The 21,166-nt window shown below is 43.3% G+C and overlaps 1 protein-coding gene across 1 annotated transcript in view; it reads left to right on the plus strand.

Annotated features, from left to right (window-relative positions):
• LOC147642061 (uncharacterized) overlaps positions 1-7,842 on the plus strand; it is an 85,513-nt gene extending 77,671 nt beyond the window's left edge. The window contains exons 3-8 of the mRNA XM_086802408.1: positions 6,177-6,281; positions 6,425-6,517; positions 6,733-6,807; positions 7,087-7,149; positions 7,259-7,368; positions 7,456-7,842. Coding sequence (XP_086658534.1) covers positions 6,177-6,281; positions 6,425-6,517; positions 6,733-6,807; positions 7,087-7,149; positions 7,259-7,368; positions 7,456-7,483 — 474 coding nt within the window. The 3' untranslated portion in view covers positions 7,484-7,842. The remainder of the gene's footprint in view (positions 1-6,176; positions 6,282-6,424; positions 6,518-6,732; positions 6,808-7,086; positions 7,150-7,258; positions 7,369-7,455) is intronic.
• Positions 7,843-21,166: the final 13,324 nt, after the last annotated feature.

The raw sequence follows: 21,166 nt of genomic DNA on the forward strand, positions 1-21,166 counted from the left end.
TACAAAGGCCGGTGACATCCCCTCTACAACTAATTAGTTGTCGATCAATTGAAAAGCTTCCTGATATGCCTGTAAAACCTCTGGATACTCCGCAAAAAGTTCTTATCCACCTACCCATAGCCGAATAATTCTTAAACTTGACAAGGTACTTTCTAGTAACCTTGCCATGTGATTCCCTTCTTTCCTTATGAAAGACATTCCTCTAGCTCTTCAGCTTCTAGTGGATCCTCATTCACTAGTTCCAAAGGTTCTAGACCCTTATAAGTTCTTAGAAGACTCACATGAAAAGCATTGTGAATCCTCCAATGATCAGGCAATGCTTGTCTGAAAGCCACATCGTTGATGTTTTCCAATATTTGGAAAGGTCCATAGTACCTGTTGGACAACTTAGGATAAACCTTCTCTTTGCCCTTCTTCTTGCGAAGTCTTGCTTTCTCAAACTTCAACAATACCGAATCACTTTCCTCCCTTCTATGCTTATCTCCAGCCTTGTTCTGCTTAGCCCTTGACCTCTCTATGGTTGTCCGCACTTGTGTAAAAGTCGTATCCAAATCTATGCAATACTCATATGTTGAAGATCTCATTCTTAGTCCTTAGAAGTGGTGGTAGTACAACTTTGCCATAAACAACCTCAAACGGTGCCTTTCTTGTGGATCTGATCTTCAATTAAGGGATTAATCAAAAGGTTAAAACTTAATTAATAAAATTAAACTTAATCAACTTTAACTATGGACTGTATTGTTGAAGGCAAACTCTACTAGTGGAAGATACTTCTCCCACTCTGTTTTCTGTTCTACCACATAGCACTTTAACAAATCCAATACGGCTGAATTTGCTATCTTACTTTGGCCATCCATCTGTGTATGATACGAGGAAGAAAAATCCAATTTCGTCCCCATATTTTTTTTTCCGGGGAAAAAGATCCTTCAATTAGTTAAAGTAAAAACAACCACAAAGGGCTACATACAAACTCGCCTCATTTAAGGCCGGGAATCAAATGATCATGAGGGGAAGAGACGCTTCTCCTCCGGCTAGCTGCTCTGTGAGAAGAAGGCTGTCTCATACAGGGGGAGGAGGGGGGGGGGGAGGGGGGGGGGAACAACCACACATGTGGTCTGTAATGCCAAATGGGGTCACCTCCTCTATTAGTGAGGAAAGGGCGAGGCCTCCAAAGTCGCAAGAAAGCTTTCCACCGCTTCCGCATGCATTTTGAACCTCCCTGTAACTTCCCCCACTCACTGCGGAGGGGGTGAATGATATCTAGCCATATGCTCCCGATGGTCTTCGCTGGCCGAGTGTGGGTACTCTCGATGGCCTCGCTGCATCTAGCACGCCAAATGTGCCAGGCTTCCAGTCGCCTGTAGGTGGAGCTGTGATTGGTACTACTACAATACGATGGTGAGAGATTTGAAGGCCTAGCCCTCCCACATTGTCTTCATAAGCCCTGACCACTCCAACCTTTGTGGCCCAAGCGACAGTGCCCCATGTGATGATCCGGGTTGATGCCCTGTCCATAGCAAAGATGCGGAGAATCCTCTACCAAATCTGCTGAGTCTTCGGGCAATCCCAAAGACAATGTCTCTGAGTCTCTTGGGGGTGGCCACACCACGGGCAAGCCACTCGTTGACCACCAACTGCAAGCCAAGTACCAACTGCTGAACTCCTATATGCCATCAACCAAAGAAAGAGGGTGATCTTTCTTGGCCAAAAGCTGTCCCATAGTCGCTTCCAAAAATCTGAAAGTAAACGCTATGAGAGGCCTTGAGATTACCAATGTGCTGTTATTGCCGATGTGCCATCTATCTCGGGCATCTGGATCTTGTGGCCTAGCCGCGCAGTATATGCAAAGAAGGGGGCATCTAGAATATCCTCCCGATTCTCTGGATCATGCCAAGTGCACTCTCCTGGATCCCACTAGAGGCGCATGAGAGGTCGGCACTCCCATATCCATAGCCACCATAATCTCTCCGGGGCGGGGGGGGGGGTGGGGGGGGGGTGGGGGGGGGCTCAGGGAGCGCACGAGTACTCCAGTGTGCTCTGGCCTCATTCTTAGCCTGATACACGGTCTCCAATACATCCCAAGCTCGCCATGAGGTCCTGCAAGACCTGATATGCAGTATGATTGATTGCTTTACTGACAAAGCAATCAAAGCCATCGCTTGGGCATCACGAGTATCCCATCTCTTCTTCTCCTGTGAGGGAGGAGTAGGTACTGCAACTTGCTGAGCACCACAGCAAGGTGTGTTAGGTGCTATATCTGTAGGGCATACATCTTCACCTGATACATAACCCATAAACCTTTGGTCACAAGAAGGTTTCAGACCATGAAACTCCATAGGGAGTAGTTATTGCCATCCAGTTTGTCCTCTTGGGACAAAAGCCTGAATATATCGATTGTATTCCCAACCATAATTCTGAAATCTCTCTGCCAAGAGATATGCAAACACTTGCAACCACATATATTGTGAAAGGCACTTGGAGGCAAAAACCCAATGCACCAGAGTGTTATGCCAGACAATCACAGGTCTTTGAGCAAACTTTTTGCCTCTAATACAAGGTTGCAATAAATGTTTGGAGTGTCCTGACAACCAAAGCAATCCAAAGACCATGAAACTCCATAGGGAGTAGTTACTGCCATCCAGTTTGTCCTCTTGGGACAAAAGCCTGAATATATCAATTGTATTCCCAACCATAATTCTGAAATCTCTTTGCCAAGAGATATGCAAACACTTGCAACCACATATATTGTAAAAGGCACCTGGAGGCAAAAACCCAATGCACCAGAGTGCTATGCCAGACAATCACAGGTCTCTGAGCAAACTTTTTGCCTCTAATACAAGGTTGCAATAAATGTTTGGAGTGTCCTGACAACCAAAGCAATCCAAATCTCTACACAATCAATGCATAAACATCCAATGAAGGCCTGTAGAATGGAAAGCCCCAAATTTTTGTGCACCACTGTGTATGATGTGCCAATTGCACACAAATGCGAAAGCCCCAAATATGTGTGTTCCTTGCAACTTCAATTGTGCAATTAAGCACTAACTTCTGAAAACCCCCAAATTCCTGCAAAGCCTGTAGCTTTAATTTCTACAATTGTGTGCATGAAATTGTCTTGTTTGCCTTGAATTATGCAATTAAGCATAAATTTAAAAAAATCCCCAATTTTCATTGAACCTTGCACCTCAAATCTTGCATTGTATTGTTGCCTGCACTTGGAATTTTGCAATGAAGTATGCAATTCACGAAAGCCCCAAGAGTAGAAGCCAAAAACAAATATCTCTAAGTCAAGCCCTCCACTTGCACTAGATCTGTGTTTGTAGAGATGTGGAGAGGGGCGTGAGGCAAACTATCAAAGCTAAGCATTGTTGAGAAGCTGGGCACCTGATAGGTTAGCGCAAGCGTTGGAGCACATTGCAATGCCGGTGGTGTGCATACGGACAGACAATGGGTGATGAATATAACAGTGTCGACGACGGGCGAGCAGGCAGGGGAACAAAACAGCGTTGGTGACAGGCAAGCAGGTAGGCGACCGGAATGATGAGTGTGAAATTGGTGGAACGGCGACGACGGCGGAAGACAACAGATGGTAAATTTGTCAGACGAAGAGCCCCAAAAACTTGAGAAAAACTGGCTCGTGCCACGTAAGGCATAGAGTGGGCGGAGCTCCGCCCACTGTGCTTTGAGCGCCGCCCGTGGGTTGGGTGGAGGTGGTGGCCCTCTGCACTAGCACCGCCTGGATGGGGGGGCTAAAATGGGCGGTGAGTGGCGAGCTGTGGGTAGAAATCACTAGGCAGGACGGCGGGAAGAAAGGCCGGAAGAAGGGACGAGCCGAACGAAAGGCCATAGAGGGTGCCGGAATGGACGGAGGCGTTGCGTGCGTCAGTGGAAGCCGGAGGCAAAGCTCTGATTCCATTGTTGGCCTAGGAGGGGAGCTGAAGCAACATAGTTAGGGTTGGCACATTAGCACACTCACACACACAATGAAGCAAGTACACAATACACTCAAGATGATGGTGAGAGATGCAAAGAATAGGATTGCATTGGAATGTGTGGAGCTTGTAGGTCAACTCCATAATATCATAATACAACTAAATAGATGGTGTCCTTTCACACCAAATCTCCAAGGGGGAAAACCCAAAGGGAAAAAGTGCCCTTGGTTAGCCCATGTTCACATGCCAATGGAAACATTGGTTCTTCCCCTTGTACAGTGTTGCTCTTCTGGTTGGAGATTTCCACTAGTAATGTCCTCCTTGGCCTTTTCCTCAAGTGTTTTCTTGGGCTTGAATTCTCTATCTTTCTTGCCTTCTGAGGTGCTTTGAGAATCTTTCTTTGTATCCTTGCTATTGTGAGCTCCCTTTCTCGATTGGGATGATGACTGCTAGGTGGTGGATGATTGTTGTTGGGGTTTGGAGCGAGCCTGGATCTGCATGGGCTTACCTCCGTTCAACATCATTTCCTAATTTTGAGCAAGAGTAAGAGCCTTGTTATGATTGTGGCTCAAAATTACACACGGTAAACCTAATGTTAGTATCCAACCCCATAATAAACTGTTTCAATTTATCCTCCTCAGATATCCCCAACTGTTGCGCTAACGTAATAACTCTGTTCCAGCGCTCGACTCATCGCGGTGGTCATGGGGGATGCCTAATTCGTGGCTCTTGCCCGATGGTACGTGGCCCTTGCCCGACCATGATAATTGGCTAATTGTTGGAAGGGGAAATCGGCTCCACCCACTTGAGTGGGCCCCGGGTGTGTACGAAAAAAAAAAAAACTCTGTTAAAGCATGTCAATACTGGCGACCAGGGAAGATTGTGCACATCCTTTTGACCCTCATATCACTCCCTGTATAGACGCTGGGAGTGGAGACACAATCTAGTGATCATGTGTATCGTGTGAACCTAGGGCGAAATGTGGACAGATTTAGGACATCAGTTGATTTTATAACCATGGTGTCCATGTCAATTGGAAGGGTCATACTTTGTCTTTTGTTATGGATAACGCTCGAGTATATTGAAGGGTGTTTTTGCGGTCCCATGGCTTTAGAGAGCATCAGGACAGACTTTGTAGATGTTTTCTTTATTGGATAACCCGAGCGTTCCAACGTGTGAGTATTGTACCTTACGGGGTGAACAAGTTGGGGGAGGATGAGATTGGGACAAATTGCAAACGTATATAATACCTAGTTTAAATCTAGAAGCCAGAGAACGGCAGTAGACGACATCAACACCATGCGCGTGTCAAAGCAGGCCTGCTGAGGTCCAACAAAACACGTGATCCTCCTTTGTGGCATGTCACAGAATTCATTTTCCAAGGTATGGAAAGATTGGGCAGAGCAAGTTCATGACTTTGATAAGCATTGTTGGGATAGCAACTCTAAGGAAGGAAAATGGGTTCATGTGAGGATCCAAAAGGAGTGGCTCAACATATTGTGGAAGTTGCTTCTAAACTAGTGTAAATGGGGAAGATGAGGAAGAATGCGACCCACCTCTGTGTGGTCGAATTGGGTGCTGACTGGTTCACATCAGCCGGACACACATGATAGCCAGGCAGCCATATGGCAGGGCAGAGGGAAGGCCAGGCAGAGCATCTGCAGGTTGGGCAGTAGTTGGGTAGCAAAGCAGGCCGACCCCTGCCTAGGGCCCCAAGGGGCCCAATAAATAGACCCCCTCCCGTCGTCAATCATGATGCATTCAGTCTTTTTATCAGTAGTTGAGCAGCCAGAGCATAGGCCAAGTGTGCATCTGAAAGCAGAAGATTGTCAGTGATTGAAATACTTGGGCGCATCTCTCCGCTTGTTGACCATTTTTGTATTTCCGAGGCAATCATTGTATGTCCCTTGTATAATTGAGATTGGAGTGGGTTCTCTGGATTTAACTAGATTGGAGTAGATAGTTGTGTGTTTGTGTTTACCTAAGTATTCCAGTTTGATTCTCTCTCTGTTATCACTCTCACAAGACCAATAGGTACATAACTCCCAAGTATGTGTATGCTTTTACAATCTCCACCAGCTCTCCATCAATCATAAAGGATTCTCTGTGCTAGTAACCAGGGCTAGTGTGGAAGACCATCACCTTTGCTGTAATAGGGGGGGTAGAGAGAGAGAGAGAGAGAGAGAGAGAGAGAGAGAGAGATTTGGCAGTTTGACTTTTCTCTTTTTGTAAAACGTTTTACAGCAACTTGCATCACATGGGCTTTTTGATGTGAATGTAATGGCAAAAGGTGATCTGCATATTGACGATCATCACACTAATGAAGACATCGCTTTGGCTCTTGGAACTGTATGCTCTAATCCTTTACATGTGTTTTCTCAGATGTACATGCATAGAAACACACATCATTTTAGTGATTATTTCTGGAAACTTTTATTTTTTAACATAAATCAAGTTCAAGCCATAATCTAACTATAGCAGTGAAATCCCAGGCACTCTTGCAAGCACTCGGGGACAGAAAAGGCATCTCAAGATTTGGGGACTTCACTGCACCACTTGATGAGGCTCTAGTGCATGTTGTTCTGGTAATACTTGTATTGCCTTGGAGACTACCTTGGTATGGTATTTGTTACAGTAGCCCTTTCGAGTGGAAAAGAGGAAGGGCAGGACATTTTGTCATGTTTGATGTATTGAAATCGTTTATGCAAAAAGCTACATGTAGAGTATGTGACTCAGATTACGTATATACTCCATAGTATTGATGTTACTGAATTTTGGACTGGCTGTGTGACCCCCTCAGGATTTGTCTGGGCGCCCATTTCTTGCATATAATATGGATATTCCAACAGAACGAGTCGGCACATATGACACACAAGTAAGGCCATTCAGTATGCTCTTCAGAATTCAGAAGAGGTACTGGTGAAATACAACGGCCTCTGGAGGATATGATTAACTTACTTTTTGCAAATACATAGCAACATTTTAGTGGCAACTTTGGGTCTTGACAGACATCTCCCTTGCCCACATTGGACGGGGAAGATCCCCCAACTGGCAGGGGAGATCTTCCTTTTTGTTGGGCAAGTGTTATGTCTCTGGAGGCCCTTAGAGTCTTGTTGCTTTTCGACTGACTCGTTTTTCTTAAAAATATAAATAGCTTGTGGAGCATTTCTTCCAATCATTAGTGAACACGTCAGGCATGACACTCCATATACAAAAGGTATCACCCTGTGCACTTGGTGCCTTCAATTTCCTTTGCACTTCACTGTACATAAGATGATGTACATGTTGTTTAAGGATGCACTATATATCAAGTATTCTCTTTACAGCTATCTGGGAAAAATTCACATCACATCATTGAGGCCTGTTTCAAAGCGTTTGCGAGAGCCCTACGCAAAGCTACGGAATATGATGAACGAAGGATGGGAAGCATTCCAAGGTATCTGGCCACCACGGTTCTGATAATGTGGACGGCTCATTTAGGATCATGTTTGTGAGTGGTGCTAAATTTGTTTATTTTTGGCAGTTCGAAAGGGGTGCTATCTCGAGCATAAAAAACTGTCTTGGGAAAGCCATGTATTCCTGACTTCTGGCCTCTTTGATGAGTTTCTAAGGTGCAGGAAGTAATGGTTCTTAAGTCCACAGAGAATTGTGAAATTGTTTACTTCAGCTACAATATTCAGAATCTCTACTCTTGCTAGAAGAATGTATATATTTATAGGATTCCATGGGCATATAATGGTCATCTTTTTCATGAGAGGCATTTTTAGTTGTTGGCAGGGAGTAGCACTTCTAGGGTCATCTAGAGAAACCAGTGACATAACAGGATGTTGTTTTCATAGATGACTGTGATCATTGAGGGATGTAAGAGAGAGGGTTCTAGTTCATCAATACATCAGCTAGTTTCCCACTTTATACTCTTAGGTCTTGTCATGAAGATCAAGTCCTGGCTCCAATCCGTATAAACTGTGTTTTGCTTCAGAGATAATCTTGTATGTTAGCTGTTGTTGCAGGGGCTACAGCTTTTAATATTGTCATAATTGGAAATGCACTGATTTTGAATTTCACAATTGTATAATATTATTTTGAATTAGTGTAAGTTTTATTTCAATACTGAAGGTAAATTGTACCTTGAATTTTAAGGCTTATTTGTATACTTCATTTGTGAGCATTGGTCCATTTTTTAAAGCTAAGTTTGCAGCATAATGGTGCCAGAATAAATTATCTTCTGGTGAGAGATGAGGGTCATCCAACACCAAATTGATTGTTGCACTTTTGAGCATTATGGCCAATTATCTGCATATCAGAGTAAACAATGACAAGTCCTTTATAAAGCATAGGAATCATTTTCATCTCCAGGACCAACAAAACCACAAACTTCTACAAAGTTTCTTTTGCAACAAGGTTGGCCTTCTCTTTAACTTTCTTCTTGTCCCTGAGACAGCACTTGTGTGGTGGATGGTTGGTCTTTCCACAATGCACACAAGGGTTGTTGGTGTAGTAATCTTTGGTTTGGTGATTGGTCCTTCCACAACTTGGAGGAGACAACATAGGCACGTTCTTGGAAGTCTTTGGCCAGCTTCGTTTCTTCTTTTTGCAAAAGTTTCACACTTTCCAAAGAAGGAATGGGCTCCTTCTCTTAAAGTACAGTTACAATTTGGTTGTAGTCAGGAGGCATGCTCTTCAACAAGATAGCAGTAGCATCTTCTTCAAGAACAATAGATTTGGTATACACAAGTTAACTCATGAGACTCTTTAGCCTATTAATGAACGAGGCTACATTTTCACTATCTTCAATTTTTAGCTCATAGAGTTGCATCTTAAGGTTAGTTTTTGAATGTTAAGCCTTAGCACCAAAGATCCTTTCAAGTATTTCCCAAGCTTGAGCAGCATTTTCGGCATTATCTATATAGTGTATATAATTATCTTCTAATGCAGTGATAATGATGCTTAAAGCGTGCTCATCCTTGGCTTGCAATGTAGCAGTGGTGGCTCTAGTAGTAATAGTAGATGCTTCATCCTTCCCTTCTACTTAGGTCTAACAAGACTCTATACATTCTTCTTCATTAGATAACCTTTAACCTTGGTTTGGCATGTATGGAATCCAGTGCCGTAAAATTTGTCAGGAGATTTTGATGCCATGATTAGGGTGGTCTTATTACTGAGAGATATTCTCAAGAAAATGTCTAAAAACCCTTCATAAATATTGCAATTTGAGCTTATGTGAGGAGTATGGCAGGTAAGAACAAAGGTTTACATATATTTTCCTTCCCTTCTCACTAATCAATCACTTAATTTTGAGTGGTTTTGTCAAGAGATTAGCCAAGTGATTAATTATGTGTAGAGAGTGGAGCTAGTGATGAAGATGGCTTGGTAATTATGAAAGGATTAGGACTTAATTAAATAGAAGTTAATCTTTAGTAATTAGATAAGCTTCACATATTATGGCTATGTTGTTTGAATATGACTAAGTACCAAGATTAAGAAGATAATTACCATACGAAGTACTTTTAAAGTGCTTGATAGTTTTTAGTAGCTTGATAGGTGCTGAGAAAATCAGCTCATTCTCCTCATGTAAACCACCATTGAAGGAGCTGCTTCATGGGTTTGTAGAGCATCTAGGGTCACTACTTTGGCTAAGAGAAATTGAATCAATGTGAAGCACAGAAGGAGAACACGCCTCTGCATCGCCTGCTTGTGAAAAACGCACTTGTTTTGGGGGTAAACACAATGCCGAGCTGTATGTGTGTGAATCTGAGAAATTGAAGTGGTGGGCTTCAGCACCTTGAGTAGCTCTGCAACTTTCGTGGAGAAAGCTTGATGAAATTTGCCCTACAACAGGTGGTGGAAGCCCTCCAAGTTAGGAGTGTTCTTCCTAGAATATAGCCTAGAATGTAGGATATGAATTTAATCTATTCATTAGATACTAATTATGCTTATGTTATGGGCTACCACACCTCCAATAGGAAACTCTACACATTCACCTAAAAGATGAGCAATAGATTACAACCGTCGTAGGGTACTTACCAATGCTTCGAACTTGAGTCCCTTGAGGCCTCCAAGCTCACTTGTTAAGCTCCAAACTCCAAGCTCCACCTCCACGTTATCACCGTAAAGTCACTCACACCGTCGCATAAGGCAATCACTCTCACTCTCTCTGTCTCTCTCTCTCTCTCTCTCACACACACACACACACACACAAGCATGAAAGAGACACAATGCTAGAATGCTCTCACTCCTTCAATCTCTCTCAAGACACAAGGGAGAGCTCTCTATAGCACAAAGGGGATTGTGTCTTTTCATTATGAGAAAATGTATTATATACATTTGGTCCTTATTCACACTTGGGCATCCAAAACTCACTTACTAGGCCTTGGGTGGCCAATATCTCATAATGTACAACTTTTATAGTGCCGTTTCATGACACTTATTAATGTCCTCAATTGAGGATCATGTTTGTTAATCCAAAATAGAAATAACATACCCCCCTTTTCTTGATGTAGGTTCTGTCCGCAGAACCTGTTATTGAGATTGGAAGACCTAGTCACCGAACTCATGTCGGTAAAAGTTTCTCCTGGATTGGAGCTTCTTAAGTGTACGTCGGAAAGCCGAATGGAATCTCCAAAATCCAGTATTCACCATGTCTTCGAAAGTGATGTGCATGTATCCTGGAAGACATTGAAGCTAGTAGTAATAAAGCATGATCCCCCTATTTGATGGGCCTTGGTATGTCGAACCTCAAGTGTTTTGCCTCATAGCCATCATAATGATCCTTTGGTTGGTCTATGAGCACCACCACTAACTTCAAAAATCTGACACTAGCTACATAGCGGGGTCGGGAATGCTGCTCCATGCCCTGATCCATGTTAATATCTACTGTCTTTATTCCTGAATGTGGAAAAATGTTGCTAGGATAAAGATTGGGAAGTTGTAGCACACATGCGAGTCACTCCTTTTGGCTTCTTGAAACTCCAACGGTGTCTATCTTCTTTTAATTGGCATGTACAACATGTACAATGGATCAACCTGCAATGTTGGTGGCGCGCTCTTGTACACTTGGCTGTATTCTGGAATCGCCAAGTACTCTTTTCTCCAATCGGGTTGAAATTCGAAATCTTCCAGGGTAATGACTATTGTGGCGTAGTCACCTCTTGTGTGCACGGGGTTTGCTTTTCGCCACCTGTGGAAACAGTAGCTAATCATAAGTGTTACTATCCTTATCTCTAGCAAATCAACTAATTGCGGATTGGCGAGCTTTGTGTGCTTGACCACATTTGCCCATAAGGTGCCCTCTCCCGCCAATGGAAGAAGTTCTTTTAAGTCAGGTCGTGGGGCGCAAAGAGAGTATGGTACATTATGCTACTTCATTGGAGTGAGTTCTGAATATGCTTCTGGGCATGATCCAGCGTGTGGGCTCAAAGGGAATAATCTGCATGAGTACCTTGAACATTGATTTGGGCTTCAAAAGAGGATTGCCTGTTCGTATGAGCCCCTCGTACTCTGCAGGCTGACAAAGAATCCAAGATTGTATCATCAGTAAATGGTTCAAGATTGTCTTGCGGGACGGTTTGTCTTACCTCTTGAGAGTGCCTTGTTGGAGATGGGGTAGGTGCCAGTACCTCCTCGGGGGTGAGAGTGTTAGTAGGAAAATCTATCTTAGGAGGATAAAAAGAGAAGAAAATGCATTCAGGCCTGAGAGATGTTAGTAGGTTGCGAGTTAGGATATGGGTTAAGTAGTCTACTAGCGACATTAGCGTAGACAAGGTAAGTGGATTTTGAAAATGAAGAAGAAGTTTCTTCTTGACCCTGTCCTGTGTTAGGTGGTGGGTGACTAGGCTTATGAGACTTAATAAATTCTCGTAAGTCTGGAATTTCTTCTTCGTTTATAGTGGGATACTCTATATTGGTAGCATCAAAATTATGTTGTACAGTTGTCAGCATGGCTTCTAAATGCTTGTAGATATTAGTGTAGAGTTTTAGAATGCCAAAAGGGTGATAGAGAGTGGACTCCAAGAGGTTTAGATGTTGGTGAGTGTAATACTTCTAACCAGCCGTGACTCACCCCGCAAAATTCCCATGATTATGGTGGGATCAACGTCTCTTTCTGTATTTTGTTTGATTAAGGTTAGTTCTCCTAGGCCTATATCCTCAGATAGATTTATGTCATATTGAAGTAGAGAGAGGGTTAATGTAGACAAAAACAAAGAAAGAATTTGAGGAGGGGCCCGAGGAGTTACTGGCAACTCGAAGGCCCACTCAAGGAGTAGACAAAGATCATCATTGGGTTTTGGCCACTGACTTCTTTCTTGGATTGCGAGCTGACGCTCCAATTCTTGCATGCAGGACTCTGTGTTGCTAATGAGATTTGATATTGATGTTTCTTTGACCATCCTTGCAACATCCAGTTCTTCAAATCTTTGGGTGGCATTTTCTTGGGCATGCTGAGCGGTTGCTTCCCTTGCCTGAGCGTCGGTGATCTGTTGTAATCTTTGTGCTGCCAACCTCTCAATGTCTTGAAGTTGTTTCGTAAGCTGTGTCACTATTTCCTTGTGTGCCAACTCAATTCTGTGTGCTTCAGCCTGGCTTGCACTTATTGTTTCATTGAGAGCTCTCGGGCATGAGTTTTGTTGGTTTGTTCCCTTTCTTGTTGTAGATGGATTGTCCTTGCCTCCTCTGCTTTGAGATGTGCTGTTAGTTGCATGATTTGGTCTTGCAATGCTACTTCTTTGGCACTGGCATTGGCTTGGAAGTCCTGTACTTGCTATACATGGAGTGTCATGAGTTCTTTTTTGTAGTTGACTTCTTTCTGGAGTTGTTCTTTTGCTTGTTCTAGTTTGGCATTGAGATCAGCATTCTCTTTGATCTTTTGTACTATTGTTTGGCTTAATACAAGGTTAGTATTCTCCAGTGAGGTGTACCTTTTCTCCTACTCTTTTGTAGCTTTCAAACTCTTCATAATGACCTCTTTGTGGGTTGTCTCAGCTGCTGCAAGTTTGCCTTTAACTTTTGAACTTGTGCTCATTTATCTTTGACTTGCTTCCAGAGTGCAGTGTTTCGGTCGTGGAGCATATGTGTTGTTAGGAGATGGCATCACCAAACTTTTTATTCCTGCCCCCACATTGCAGTGGTGCTTGCTTCTGTCTCCAACCCAGTCGATGGTGGGTTGAGCAGCTCGTCAAATTGTTGATAATCAATGTTTTGCAGGCAGGGAGGCCAGCTGTGGTAGTCTTTCTTCCAATCTCCTCCTCTTGCTTAGACTTGATGGCTCTGGTGTTCTTTGTCTTTTACTTGCTTCCAAGGGTTCCTTTGGTTCTTGTACTTGGGCAACGGCTGCTTCTTCACCTTGTCTTTCCTCAGCTTGTATGAGTGTTGCTGGTTTTGGAGCTGTCTCTATTGGTGTGTCTGGCCAGACTTGAGTCCTTGAGAGGAGATAAGTCAATAAGTATAAGTTGGGCAGGGCTTGTTGGAGGAGTAATCTGTTGTGCTGGGGTTCTTGTGTGGTCTAGCTGAGAATATTTTCCTTCAGAGCCTCTTGGTAAGTACGGATTTCTGTGGCCACTTCTTCCTCTAGTCTTTGTGACTCCGCAGCAACATTGATGAGCACCCCCTCATCCTTCTATCTGTCTCTTCTTGCGATCTTTCTTCATTTGCTTTATTATATCCTTGGTCTCCATCAAGATGGCTTGCCCATTGTGTACATCTTCAATTTTTGTTAAAGTGGGTTGTTCTGGTAGCAATGCCAATTGCTACCAGAACATACCAATGCCAATTGCATATGTTCTTCCGGTTTAGGCTCCTTGAGAGGTCTTTTGGCTACATGATTGAGCACCTGTGTGAGAAGGTATAGGTTAGATATTTTAGATTGGTGGGCCTTCAAATAGTTCTCCATCTCCTTATGTAGATAGAATGCCCAATCTTCTTCTTTCTCTTCATGTACTTTTTCTATTCTGTTGAGACCCACTCTGTTGCATCTATCTATAGGCTTTATCTGCATCATTAAAGATATTGTCCTCTGCAAGCCTTCTCTGTAGCCTCATCTTGGATATTCTTGTACTACTCTGCACACCATTCGAATTGTATGAAGCCTTCTTCAGCATGTCCTTCAAAGGCATCTTGTCAATGTTGTGTATGTGGGCCCTAGTTGCAGCTACAAGTTGCAGGGCTTCTCTTATTAGGTCCTCTGTGATGAGGAGTTCTTCTGTAGTGCCGTCTGCCTTGGTGATTCTCCCTCTTTTGGTCCCTTTGTCATAGGTTTTCAGGTACTCTGCACAGAGTTCTGTGTCGATAGTCCGGGGGAGTATCTATGCCATTCTTCCGAGATCGACTTTGTCTAATTTTGCCTTTACTTCAGCCTCTTCCAGTATCTATAGACACTCCGGGCAGTGGTACTGGAGGGCTACCTTTCCATGGGCTGTAATGGTTTCCTTCCGGATGATGGTCCCATGGAAAGGTTGGGCATAAGGACCCAAGAAGTTCAACTTTGGTTTTTGTGTCCCCCGTCTCTGGCTAACTGGGGATCCCGTGGCACTGCTTGCTTGAGTTGTAGATGGGTTCTCGTGGGCTTCGGGACTCCAAGGCGACTGACATCTATATCAAGCACATATGATAATCGAATGATTGGTGGGGTTGATCTCTTCTTTTTTTCTAGGGAATAAGTCAGTATTATTGAAAAGTGCATTAGTGTATAAGCAATCCATTGGTGTGTTAATAATCAGTTCATGGAAAAATAGGAGTGAATACGTGAATGTGGAGACCGTGAAAAGGGGAGGCCGTGAAAGTGCAGGCACAGTTTCCGTGAAAGTGCAGACCGTGAAAGTGTTAGTCCGTGAAAGTCTCAGGCCATGAAAGGCTTTGGCCTTGAAAGCATTAGTATGTGAAAGGCTTAAGCTGTGAAAGGCTCAGGCCGTGAAAGGCTTAGGCGTGAAAGTGCAGGGAAAGTTTCTATGAAAGGCTCTGGCCGTGAAAGGCTTAGGCGTGAAAGTGTAGGGAAAGTTTCCGTGAAAAGCTCTAGCCGTGTGAAAGTGTTAGTCTGTGAACGGCTCTGGCCGTGAAAGGCTCAAGCATAAAAGTGCAGGGAAACTTTTCGTGAAAGGCTTTGGCCATGAAAGGCTCTGGCGTGAAAGTGTTAGTCCGTGAACAGCTTTGGGCGTGAAAGGCTTAGTCTATGAAGGCTTTGTCCATGAAAGGCTTGGGTGTGAAAGTATAGGGAAAGTTTTCATGAAAGGCTCAGGCATGAAAGTGCAAGGAAAGTTTCCGCCGTGAAAGGCGCTGGCCGCCGTGAAAGGCTCAGACCGTGAGTGAAAGTGGTGTGCCGTGAAAGTTCAGACAATATTTTTAATCATTTGATTACGTTTGTTTGGTGTATGAGGAGACACCAATCTTTTGTAAAGAATTTTTTATTGGATCAATCGTGAAAGGCCAGATCATTTGTGTTACCACTTAATGTGTATTTGTGATTTGATGAACACAAAACGAAAACAAAAATAAACAACCAAAAAAGAAAATATAAAATGAGGATCAAGCTCCCACCTTTAAGGAATAGTCGAGAATCATTGAAGAGAGACAGCGAGCTCATCAGAAGATACACTTGGAAGTGAATGCAAACGATCACTCCACGCACACGATGCGAAATGACGAAAAAGGAAAGAAAATCGATTTTATAACGCAACCATCGGACAAGGCGGCTATCTTAATGAAGAATGCCACGTGGTGCTGCGTGATTGGCTTCACAGCATAAAACTCCAAAACCCATAGGACTGTTGTTAGCTTATATTCCCAGTCTGTTCAGCTTGCTTCCAAGGTTTTCGTCAAGATAGTACACAAAATCTTGTTTGTACTCTCTGCTTGACCATTGGTCTATGGATAATAAGGTGATGAATTTCGATGGATCACTAAGAATCCCACAAGTAAATGATCAATCACCTCATTGATAAAATGTGAGCCGCGATCACTCACCAATTCTAATGGGAAGCCGAACCTCGAGATGATTTGCTCATATAAAAATTTTGCACAGTTGTTCGCGCATCAGCTCTCTTTGAGACTCTGGCTTCTACCCATTTCGTGAAATAGTCTATGGCCACAATCACGTATCGGGGCTTGGGATGGGTGTGGTGCCGCTGGACTAATCGGTCCCACAAAATCTATCCCCCATTTCTCAAATGGTTGTCTTACAATAGTAGGGGTGAGTGGCATCTTGTCCTTTTGCTGTGGAATAGCAAAATGTTGACATTCTTTGCATCTTTTGACAAATTCTATGGCGTCTCCGAATAACGTAGGCCACCATAGTCCTGCTTGAAGCACTTTTCGATCTGTGATTTCTCCAGCAAAATGCTTGCCTGCTATCCCTGCTGAATGAGCTTCTTCCAATATGGTGACGAGCTTATCCTCTCTAATGCATCTTCTGAGCACATTATCTTTTCCTAGCTTATATAGTTTGCCCGCCACAATCAGTTGATAAGGTGCAACTAGCTTGATAAGCCGCCACATTTTATCTTTGTAAAGGTATTTCCTAGCGGAAAACCATCAGCTAGATACTTTGATATTTCTTCACTCCAATCGGGTACCATATCCAACTTAGATAAACAAGCATAAGGAAGATCATCATCATCAACACCAGTTGCTAGTTCCCCATTTGGAATTCTCGACATGTGGTCGGCCAACACATGTTGTGTTCCCTTCCTTACCGTGACTGTAAAGTCGAATTCCAACAACAATAGTAACCACCGTGTGATTCTCCCCGTAGTGCAAGGTTTATTTACTAGGTATAGTAAGGCTTGATGGTCCACGAAAAATACGAATTTGTTGGCCAAGAGGTAATGTCGATATTTCTTGATGGCGTAAACCATGGCCAATCATTCTCGTATAATTCACCTCTGCATCATTCACCTGTGACAACTAGCGAAGCAAACTGGATAGTGCAATTTGAACTCACCAAGCTGGGCTAGTACGCAACCAATAGCAAAATTTGACGTATCAATGTACACGTGAAATATGAGATCCCAATTGGGGGGTCGTAGAATTGGCACGCTTGCCAACAACGCTTGCTTCAGTCGATCATATGCTTCATGACACTCTTCGGTCCACTCAGACAATGAGGATCTTGTACAAGGGTCTGGCTATTTTAGCATAAAAAATTATGAAGCGGCGATGATACCACACATGAACCATAAATCTTTGCACCCCCTTGTAGTTGGTAGGTGGTGGTAGCTCCAATATCAGCTTGACCTTGCTATCGTCCGTGGATATACCATTCTTTGAGACAATGTGTCCCAATATCATGCCATGCTTGACCCAAAACTAACACTTCAAAGGGTTTAGTGATATACAATATTTCGACACCGCTCGAACACTTTCCTCAAGCAAGCGAGATGGTCTACCCATTGAGAGTGTGCACATAGATCGTTAATGAATACCTCCAACCACTTTTGTAAGTAGTCCTTGAAGGCTGTGCACATCAATCATTGAAAGGTTGCTGGGGTGTTTGTGAGGCCGAACGGCATAACCTTGTATATGCAAATCTCCCCCACATTGTGTTGAAAGCTCTCTTGTGCTAGTCCTCTGGTGCTATGGACAGCTGATTGTAGCCAGAGAATCCATCCAAGAAGCTGTAAACTTCTCTCCTAGCCACTCTTTCCAAAACGTGTTCTGTAGTATAAGGCAACAGATAATGGTCTTTCCTAATGGCTGCATTAACCTTTTTAAGATCAACACATACCCTAAGCTTCCCATTCTTTTTTGGCACTATCACGATTGGTGAAAACCAATTCGTATGTTCGATTTCATAGATGAAGTCCACAACAATGAGCTTGTCAATTTCCTCCTTTACAATTGCCGCATACTTAGGATTCATCTGGTATGTTTTCTGCCTGGTCGGTCTCAAACCTTCCATGATTGGGATCGTATGTTGTACCACCTCAGGCGGTACCCCCTTCATCTCTTAGAGGACAAATCATTACCAAATAAAGGTGGTTCGTTCCGTTGTGAGACCGAATCATTACCAAATAACTGGAGGGGTGTGCTTTCCATGTTCTCAGATCAATCTTTAAGATTTGTGAATCCCTATGTACATAGACATAATTCAAGGCCCAATCATGCACCAATTTGGATTCCCTCATGAAGGGTCTCCCCAATATTATGTCATATGTATCAAGTTGGCGTAGGAAGTCCATGACCCCACGAATGTATGATGATAGGGAAACGTAAAGAGCCTCAATTTAGCATTCTCCAAAAGCCCAATGGGCCTCAAAGATGTTCCATTAGCCATTTTAACGATCAGATCTGCTTTTTTTAGATCGGGTTTCTCCCAGTTTTTCTAGCAACATTTTGTAATGATGCTAACCCCTGTCCCACCCAGGATAGCCAGTGCCTCTGGTACCCATTATGATGAATCGGTATGGCAGCGTTTGTGTTGTCACTTTCGTAGTATCATCCCAGTTGGTTAACTGGTATCTCAACGACTCGGTTTCTTCTTGTATGCCTCAAGGTTCTTTCTGTTGGAGGTGGCAGAGACTCATCTGTAGTATCGACTGGCTTTAGTCTGCCCTCTACCCATTCTTTTACGTCTGTCCATAGGGTTGGTGAATTACATAACAGTTTCCCTAATGGCATTTGGATAGGCATGGATAGCACAGCTACGAGACTTCCTATGTCTCTAGGTTCTTTGGAGATAGAGGGTTCTTCCCATGTAGTCTCGTATTCTTCCATAGGGAAGGAATGGATGGACTCTCCCAACCCATTTTCCTCAAACATTCTGGATAGTGTGTTGGCTTGGGACTCCTCTTCTGTTCCTTCCGGAATTGGGGTTGGCACGTCCAATTTCCTATCCCGGGTTGGCTCGTTTCGTGGATAAACTTTATCCCTTACCCGGTGTTGGAATTAGGGTTACAGGAAAGCACACAAAGCTTGGAGAAGAAGAAGCAAGAATGCACACAACACAAAGTGTATTAGATTGTGTCAATGTACAAAAGATAAGTTAGCCCTAGAATGATGAGCGTATATACAAGCCGGGGAAAAAAACCTCCTAAAGAGGGAAAAAGTGCCCCGACGGTCCTAAGTGTGTTCACACACATCACTGCCTATATATATGACAACAAATCTCCCCTGGGAGTGATGGTGTGAACGAGAGCTGGCACTCATGTATAGGGAAGTGACATGCCTGAAGTAGATCAATCCACAAAGGGGAGCAAGCCCAAAGCTTTGCGGAAAGCTTCGAACTTCTCACGAGGAAGCGCCTTTGTGAAAAGATCGGCGAGGTTGTCTTGTGTTGGCACATAGGCCAAGTTGATCTCTCCCGCTGAGAGTCTCTCCCTGACATAGTGATAATGCACCTCAATGTGCTTTGTGCGAGCATGAAAAACTGGGTTTCTCGTAACTGCCAATGTGCTCTGACTGTCAGTGTAGATAGAGGTGGCAGACTCCTGTTCAACACCCAAGTCAGCCCCATAAGCAGTCTGAGCCACACACACTCAACCGTAGCTGTGAAAGCTGCCCTGTACTCATCTTCACAACTAGAAGTGGCCACAGTAGGTTGCTTCTTGCTCAACCAAGATATGCATGAGCTACCGAGCATGAAACAAAAACCACTTGTGGACACTCTTGTGTCATAGCAACCAGCCCAATCTCAGTCCGAAAAAGCATGTAAATCTGGCGGCAAAACGATCCCCCCTTGGGATAAAACAACCCAAGATGTATGGTACCACTCAAGTAGCGAAAAATACGTTTAACTGCCTTCCAATAATGCTGAGACCCTGGGCTATGCATAAATCTGCTCATCTGTGAGACTGCAAACTGAATGTCTGGCCTCGTAATGCATACATAAATGAGGCAACAAACAGCTGTCTGGTAGAGTGTGACATCAAAGTGATCTCCAACATCATGAAGACTCAACTTCAAACCTGTTTCCATTGGATTAGCAATAGGCTTGCAGTCTTCAAGGTCAAATCTCCGCAACAATGTCTCAATATACTTTGTCTGACGACACAAAGCAAATACCTCCATCACATTGCTTAAATTGTATCCCCAAATAATGATGCAAATGCCCCAAATCTGACATCTCAAAAGAGGCATTCAAATCAGCCTTAAAATCAGCAATATGACTCTCATTTGGTCCTATGATCAGCATGTCATCGACATAGAGAGCAATGATTAGATGTACATCATCCACATGTTTAACATACAAAGTGCTTTCTGTTGGACTATTCTGAAAACCATGTGCAGTCAAATATGTATGTATCTTTTCATACCAAGCTCGTGGAGCTTGCTTTAAACCATATAAAGCCTTTCTCAACCTGCACACTTTGTTTTCCTGCCCTCTTTGAACAAAACCACGAGGCTACGATACATACACCTCCTCATGCAAATCTCCATTCAAGAACGCAGTCTTTATGTCCAACTGATGTACGTTCCATCCATTATGAGCTGCCAATGCACAAATGCTACGAATGGTAGTCATACGACAAGTGGGAGCAAAGGTCTCATCAAAATCAATGCCTTTTTCTTGAGCATAACCCTTTTCAACAAGTCTAGCCTTATAGCGATCAACACTGCCATCTGGCTTTCGTTTCAACTTAAAGACCCACTTACATCCAATGACCTTTTTACCAATAGGAAAATCACATAAAGACCATGTACCATTCTTCATTATAGCATCATATTCACTTTGCATTGCAGCCAACCAATTTTTTGATTTCTGTGCCTCATCAAATGAAAGAGGTTCTTCCTCTTCACACATACTAGACACAGCCAAAGCATAACAATCTGATGCATAAGAGGCATGCTGAAAATCTAAATGAGTACGACTAGAAATAGGTGCATCAATTTTACTATCACGCAAGGTTTGCACCAGCCATTTAGGCATACCTCTAGCGTGCTCATTTTCAGCCCTATCCTCATAAATCACATCCTGTAAATCTGCATCAGAAATAGGCTGATCTATGATGTCGTTTGAAATTTGCATAGACTGAATATTTGCCTCATTAGAACTTACATTTGAATTCCCACATGTAAATAGAGGCAACAACGTATCAAATACATCCCGTGAGCTCACACCTGTCTCTTTGGTACATGATAACAAAGGCTGCATAGCATCTTCCACAAAAACAACATCTCGACTAATCAAGATACGCTTTGACTGTGGATGATACAATCTGTAACCCTTGCTCTCAGCACTGTAACCAACAAAAATGCATTTGACAGCCTTATCATCCAATTTTCTACGTTGTTGCACAGGCACTAAAGCA

The sequence above is a fragment of the Cibotium barometz genome, chromosome 1 (genome assembly GCF_041138505.1).
Source record: "Cibotium barometz isolate CiBa-2024 chromosome 1, ASM4113850v1, whole genome shotgun sequence".
Taxonomy (NCBI): domain Eukaryota; kingdom Viridiplantae; phylum Streptophyta; class Polypodiopsida; order Cyatheales; family Cibotiaceae; genus Cibotium; species Cibotium barometz.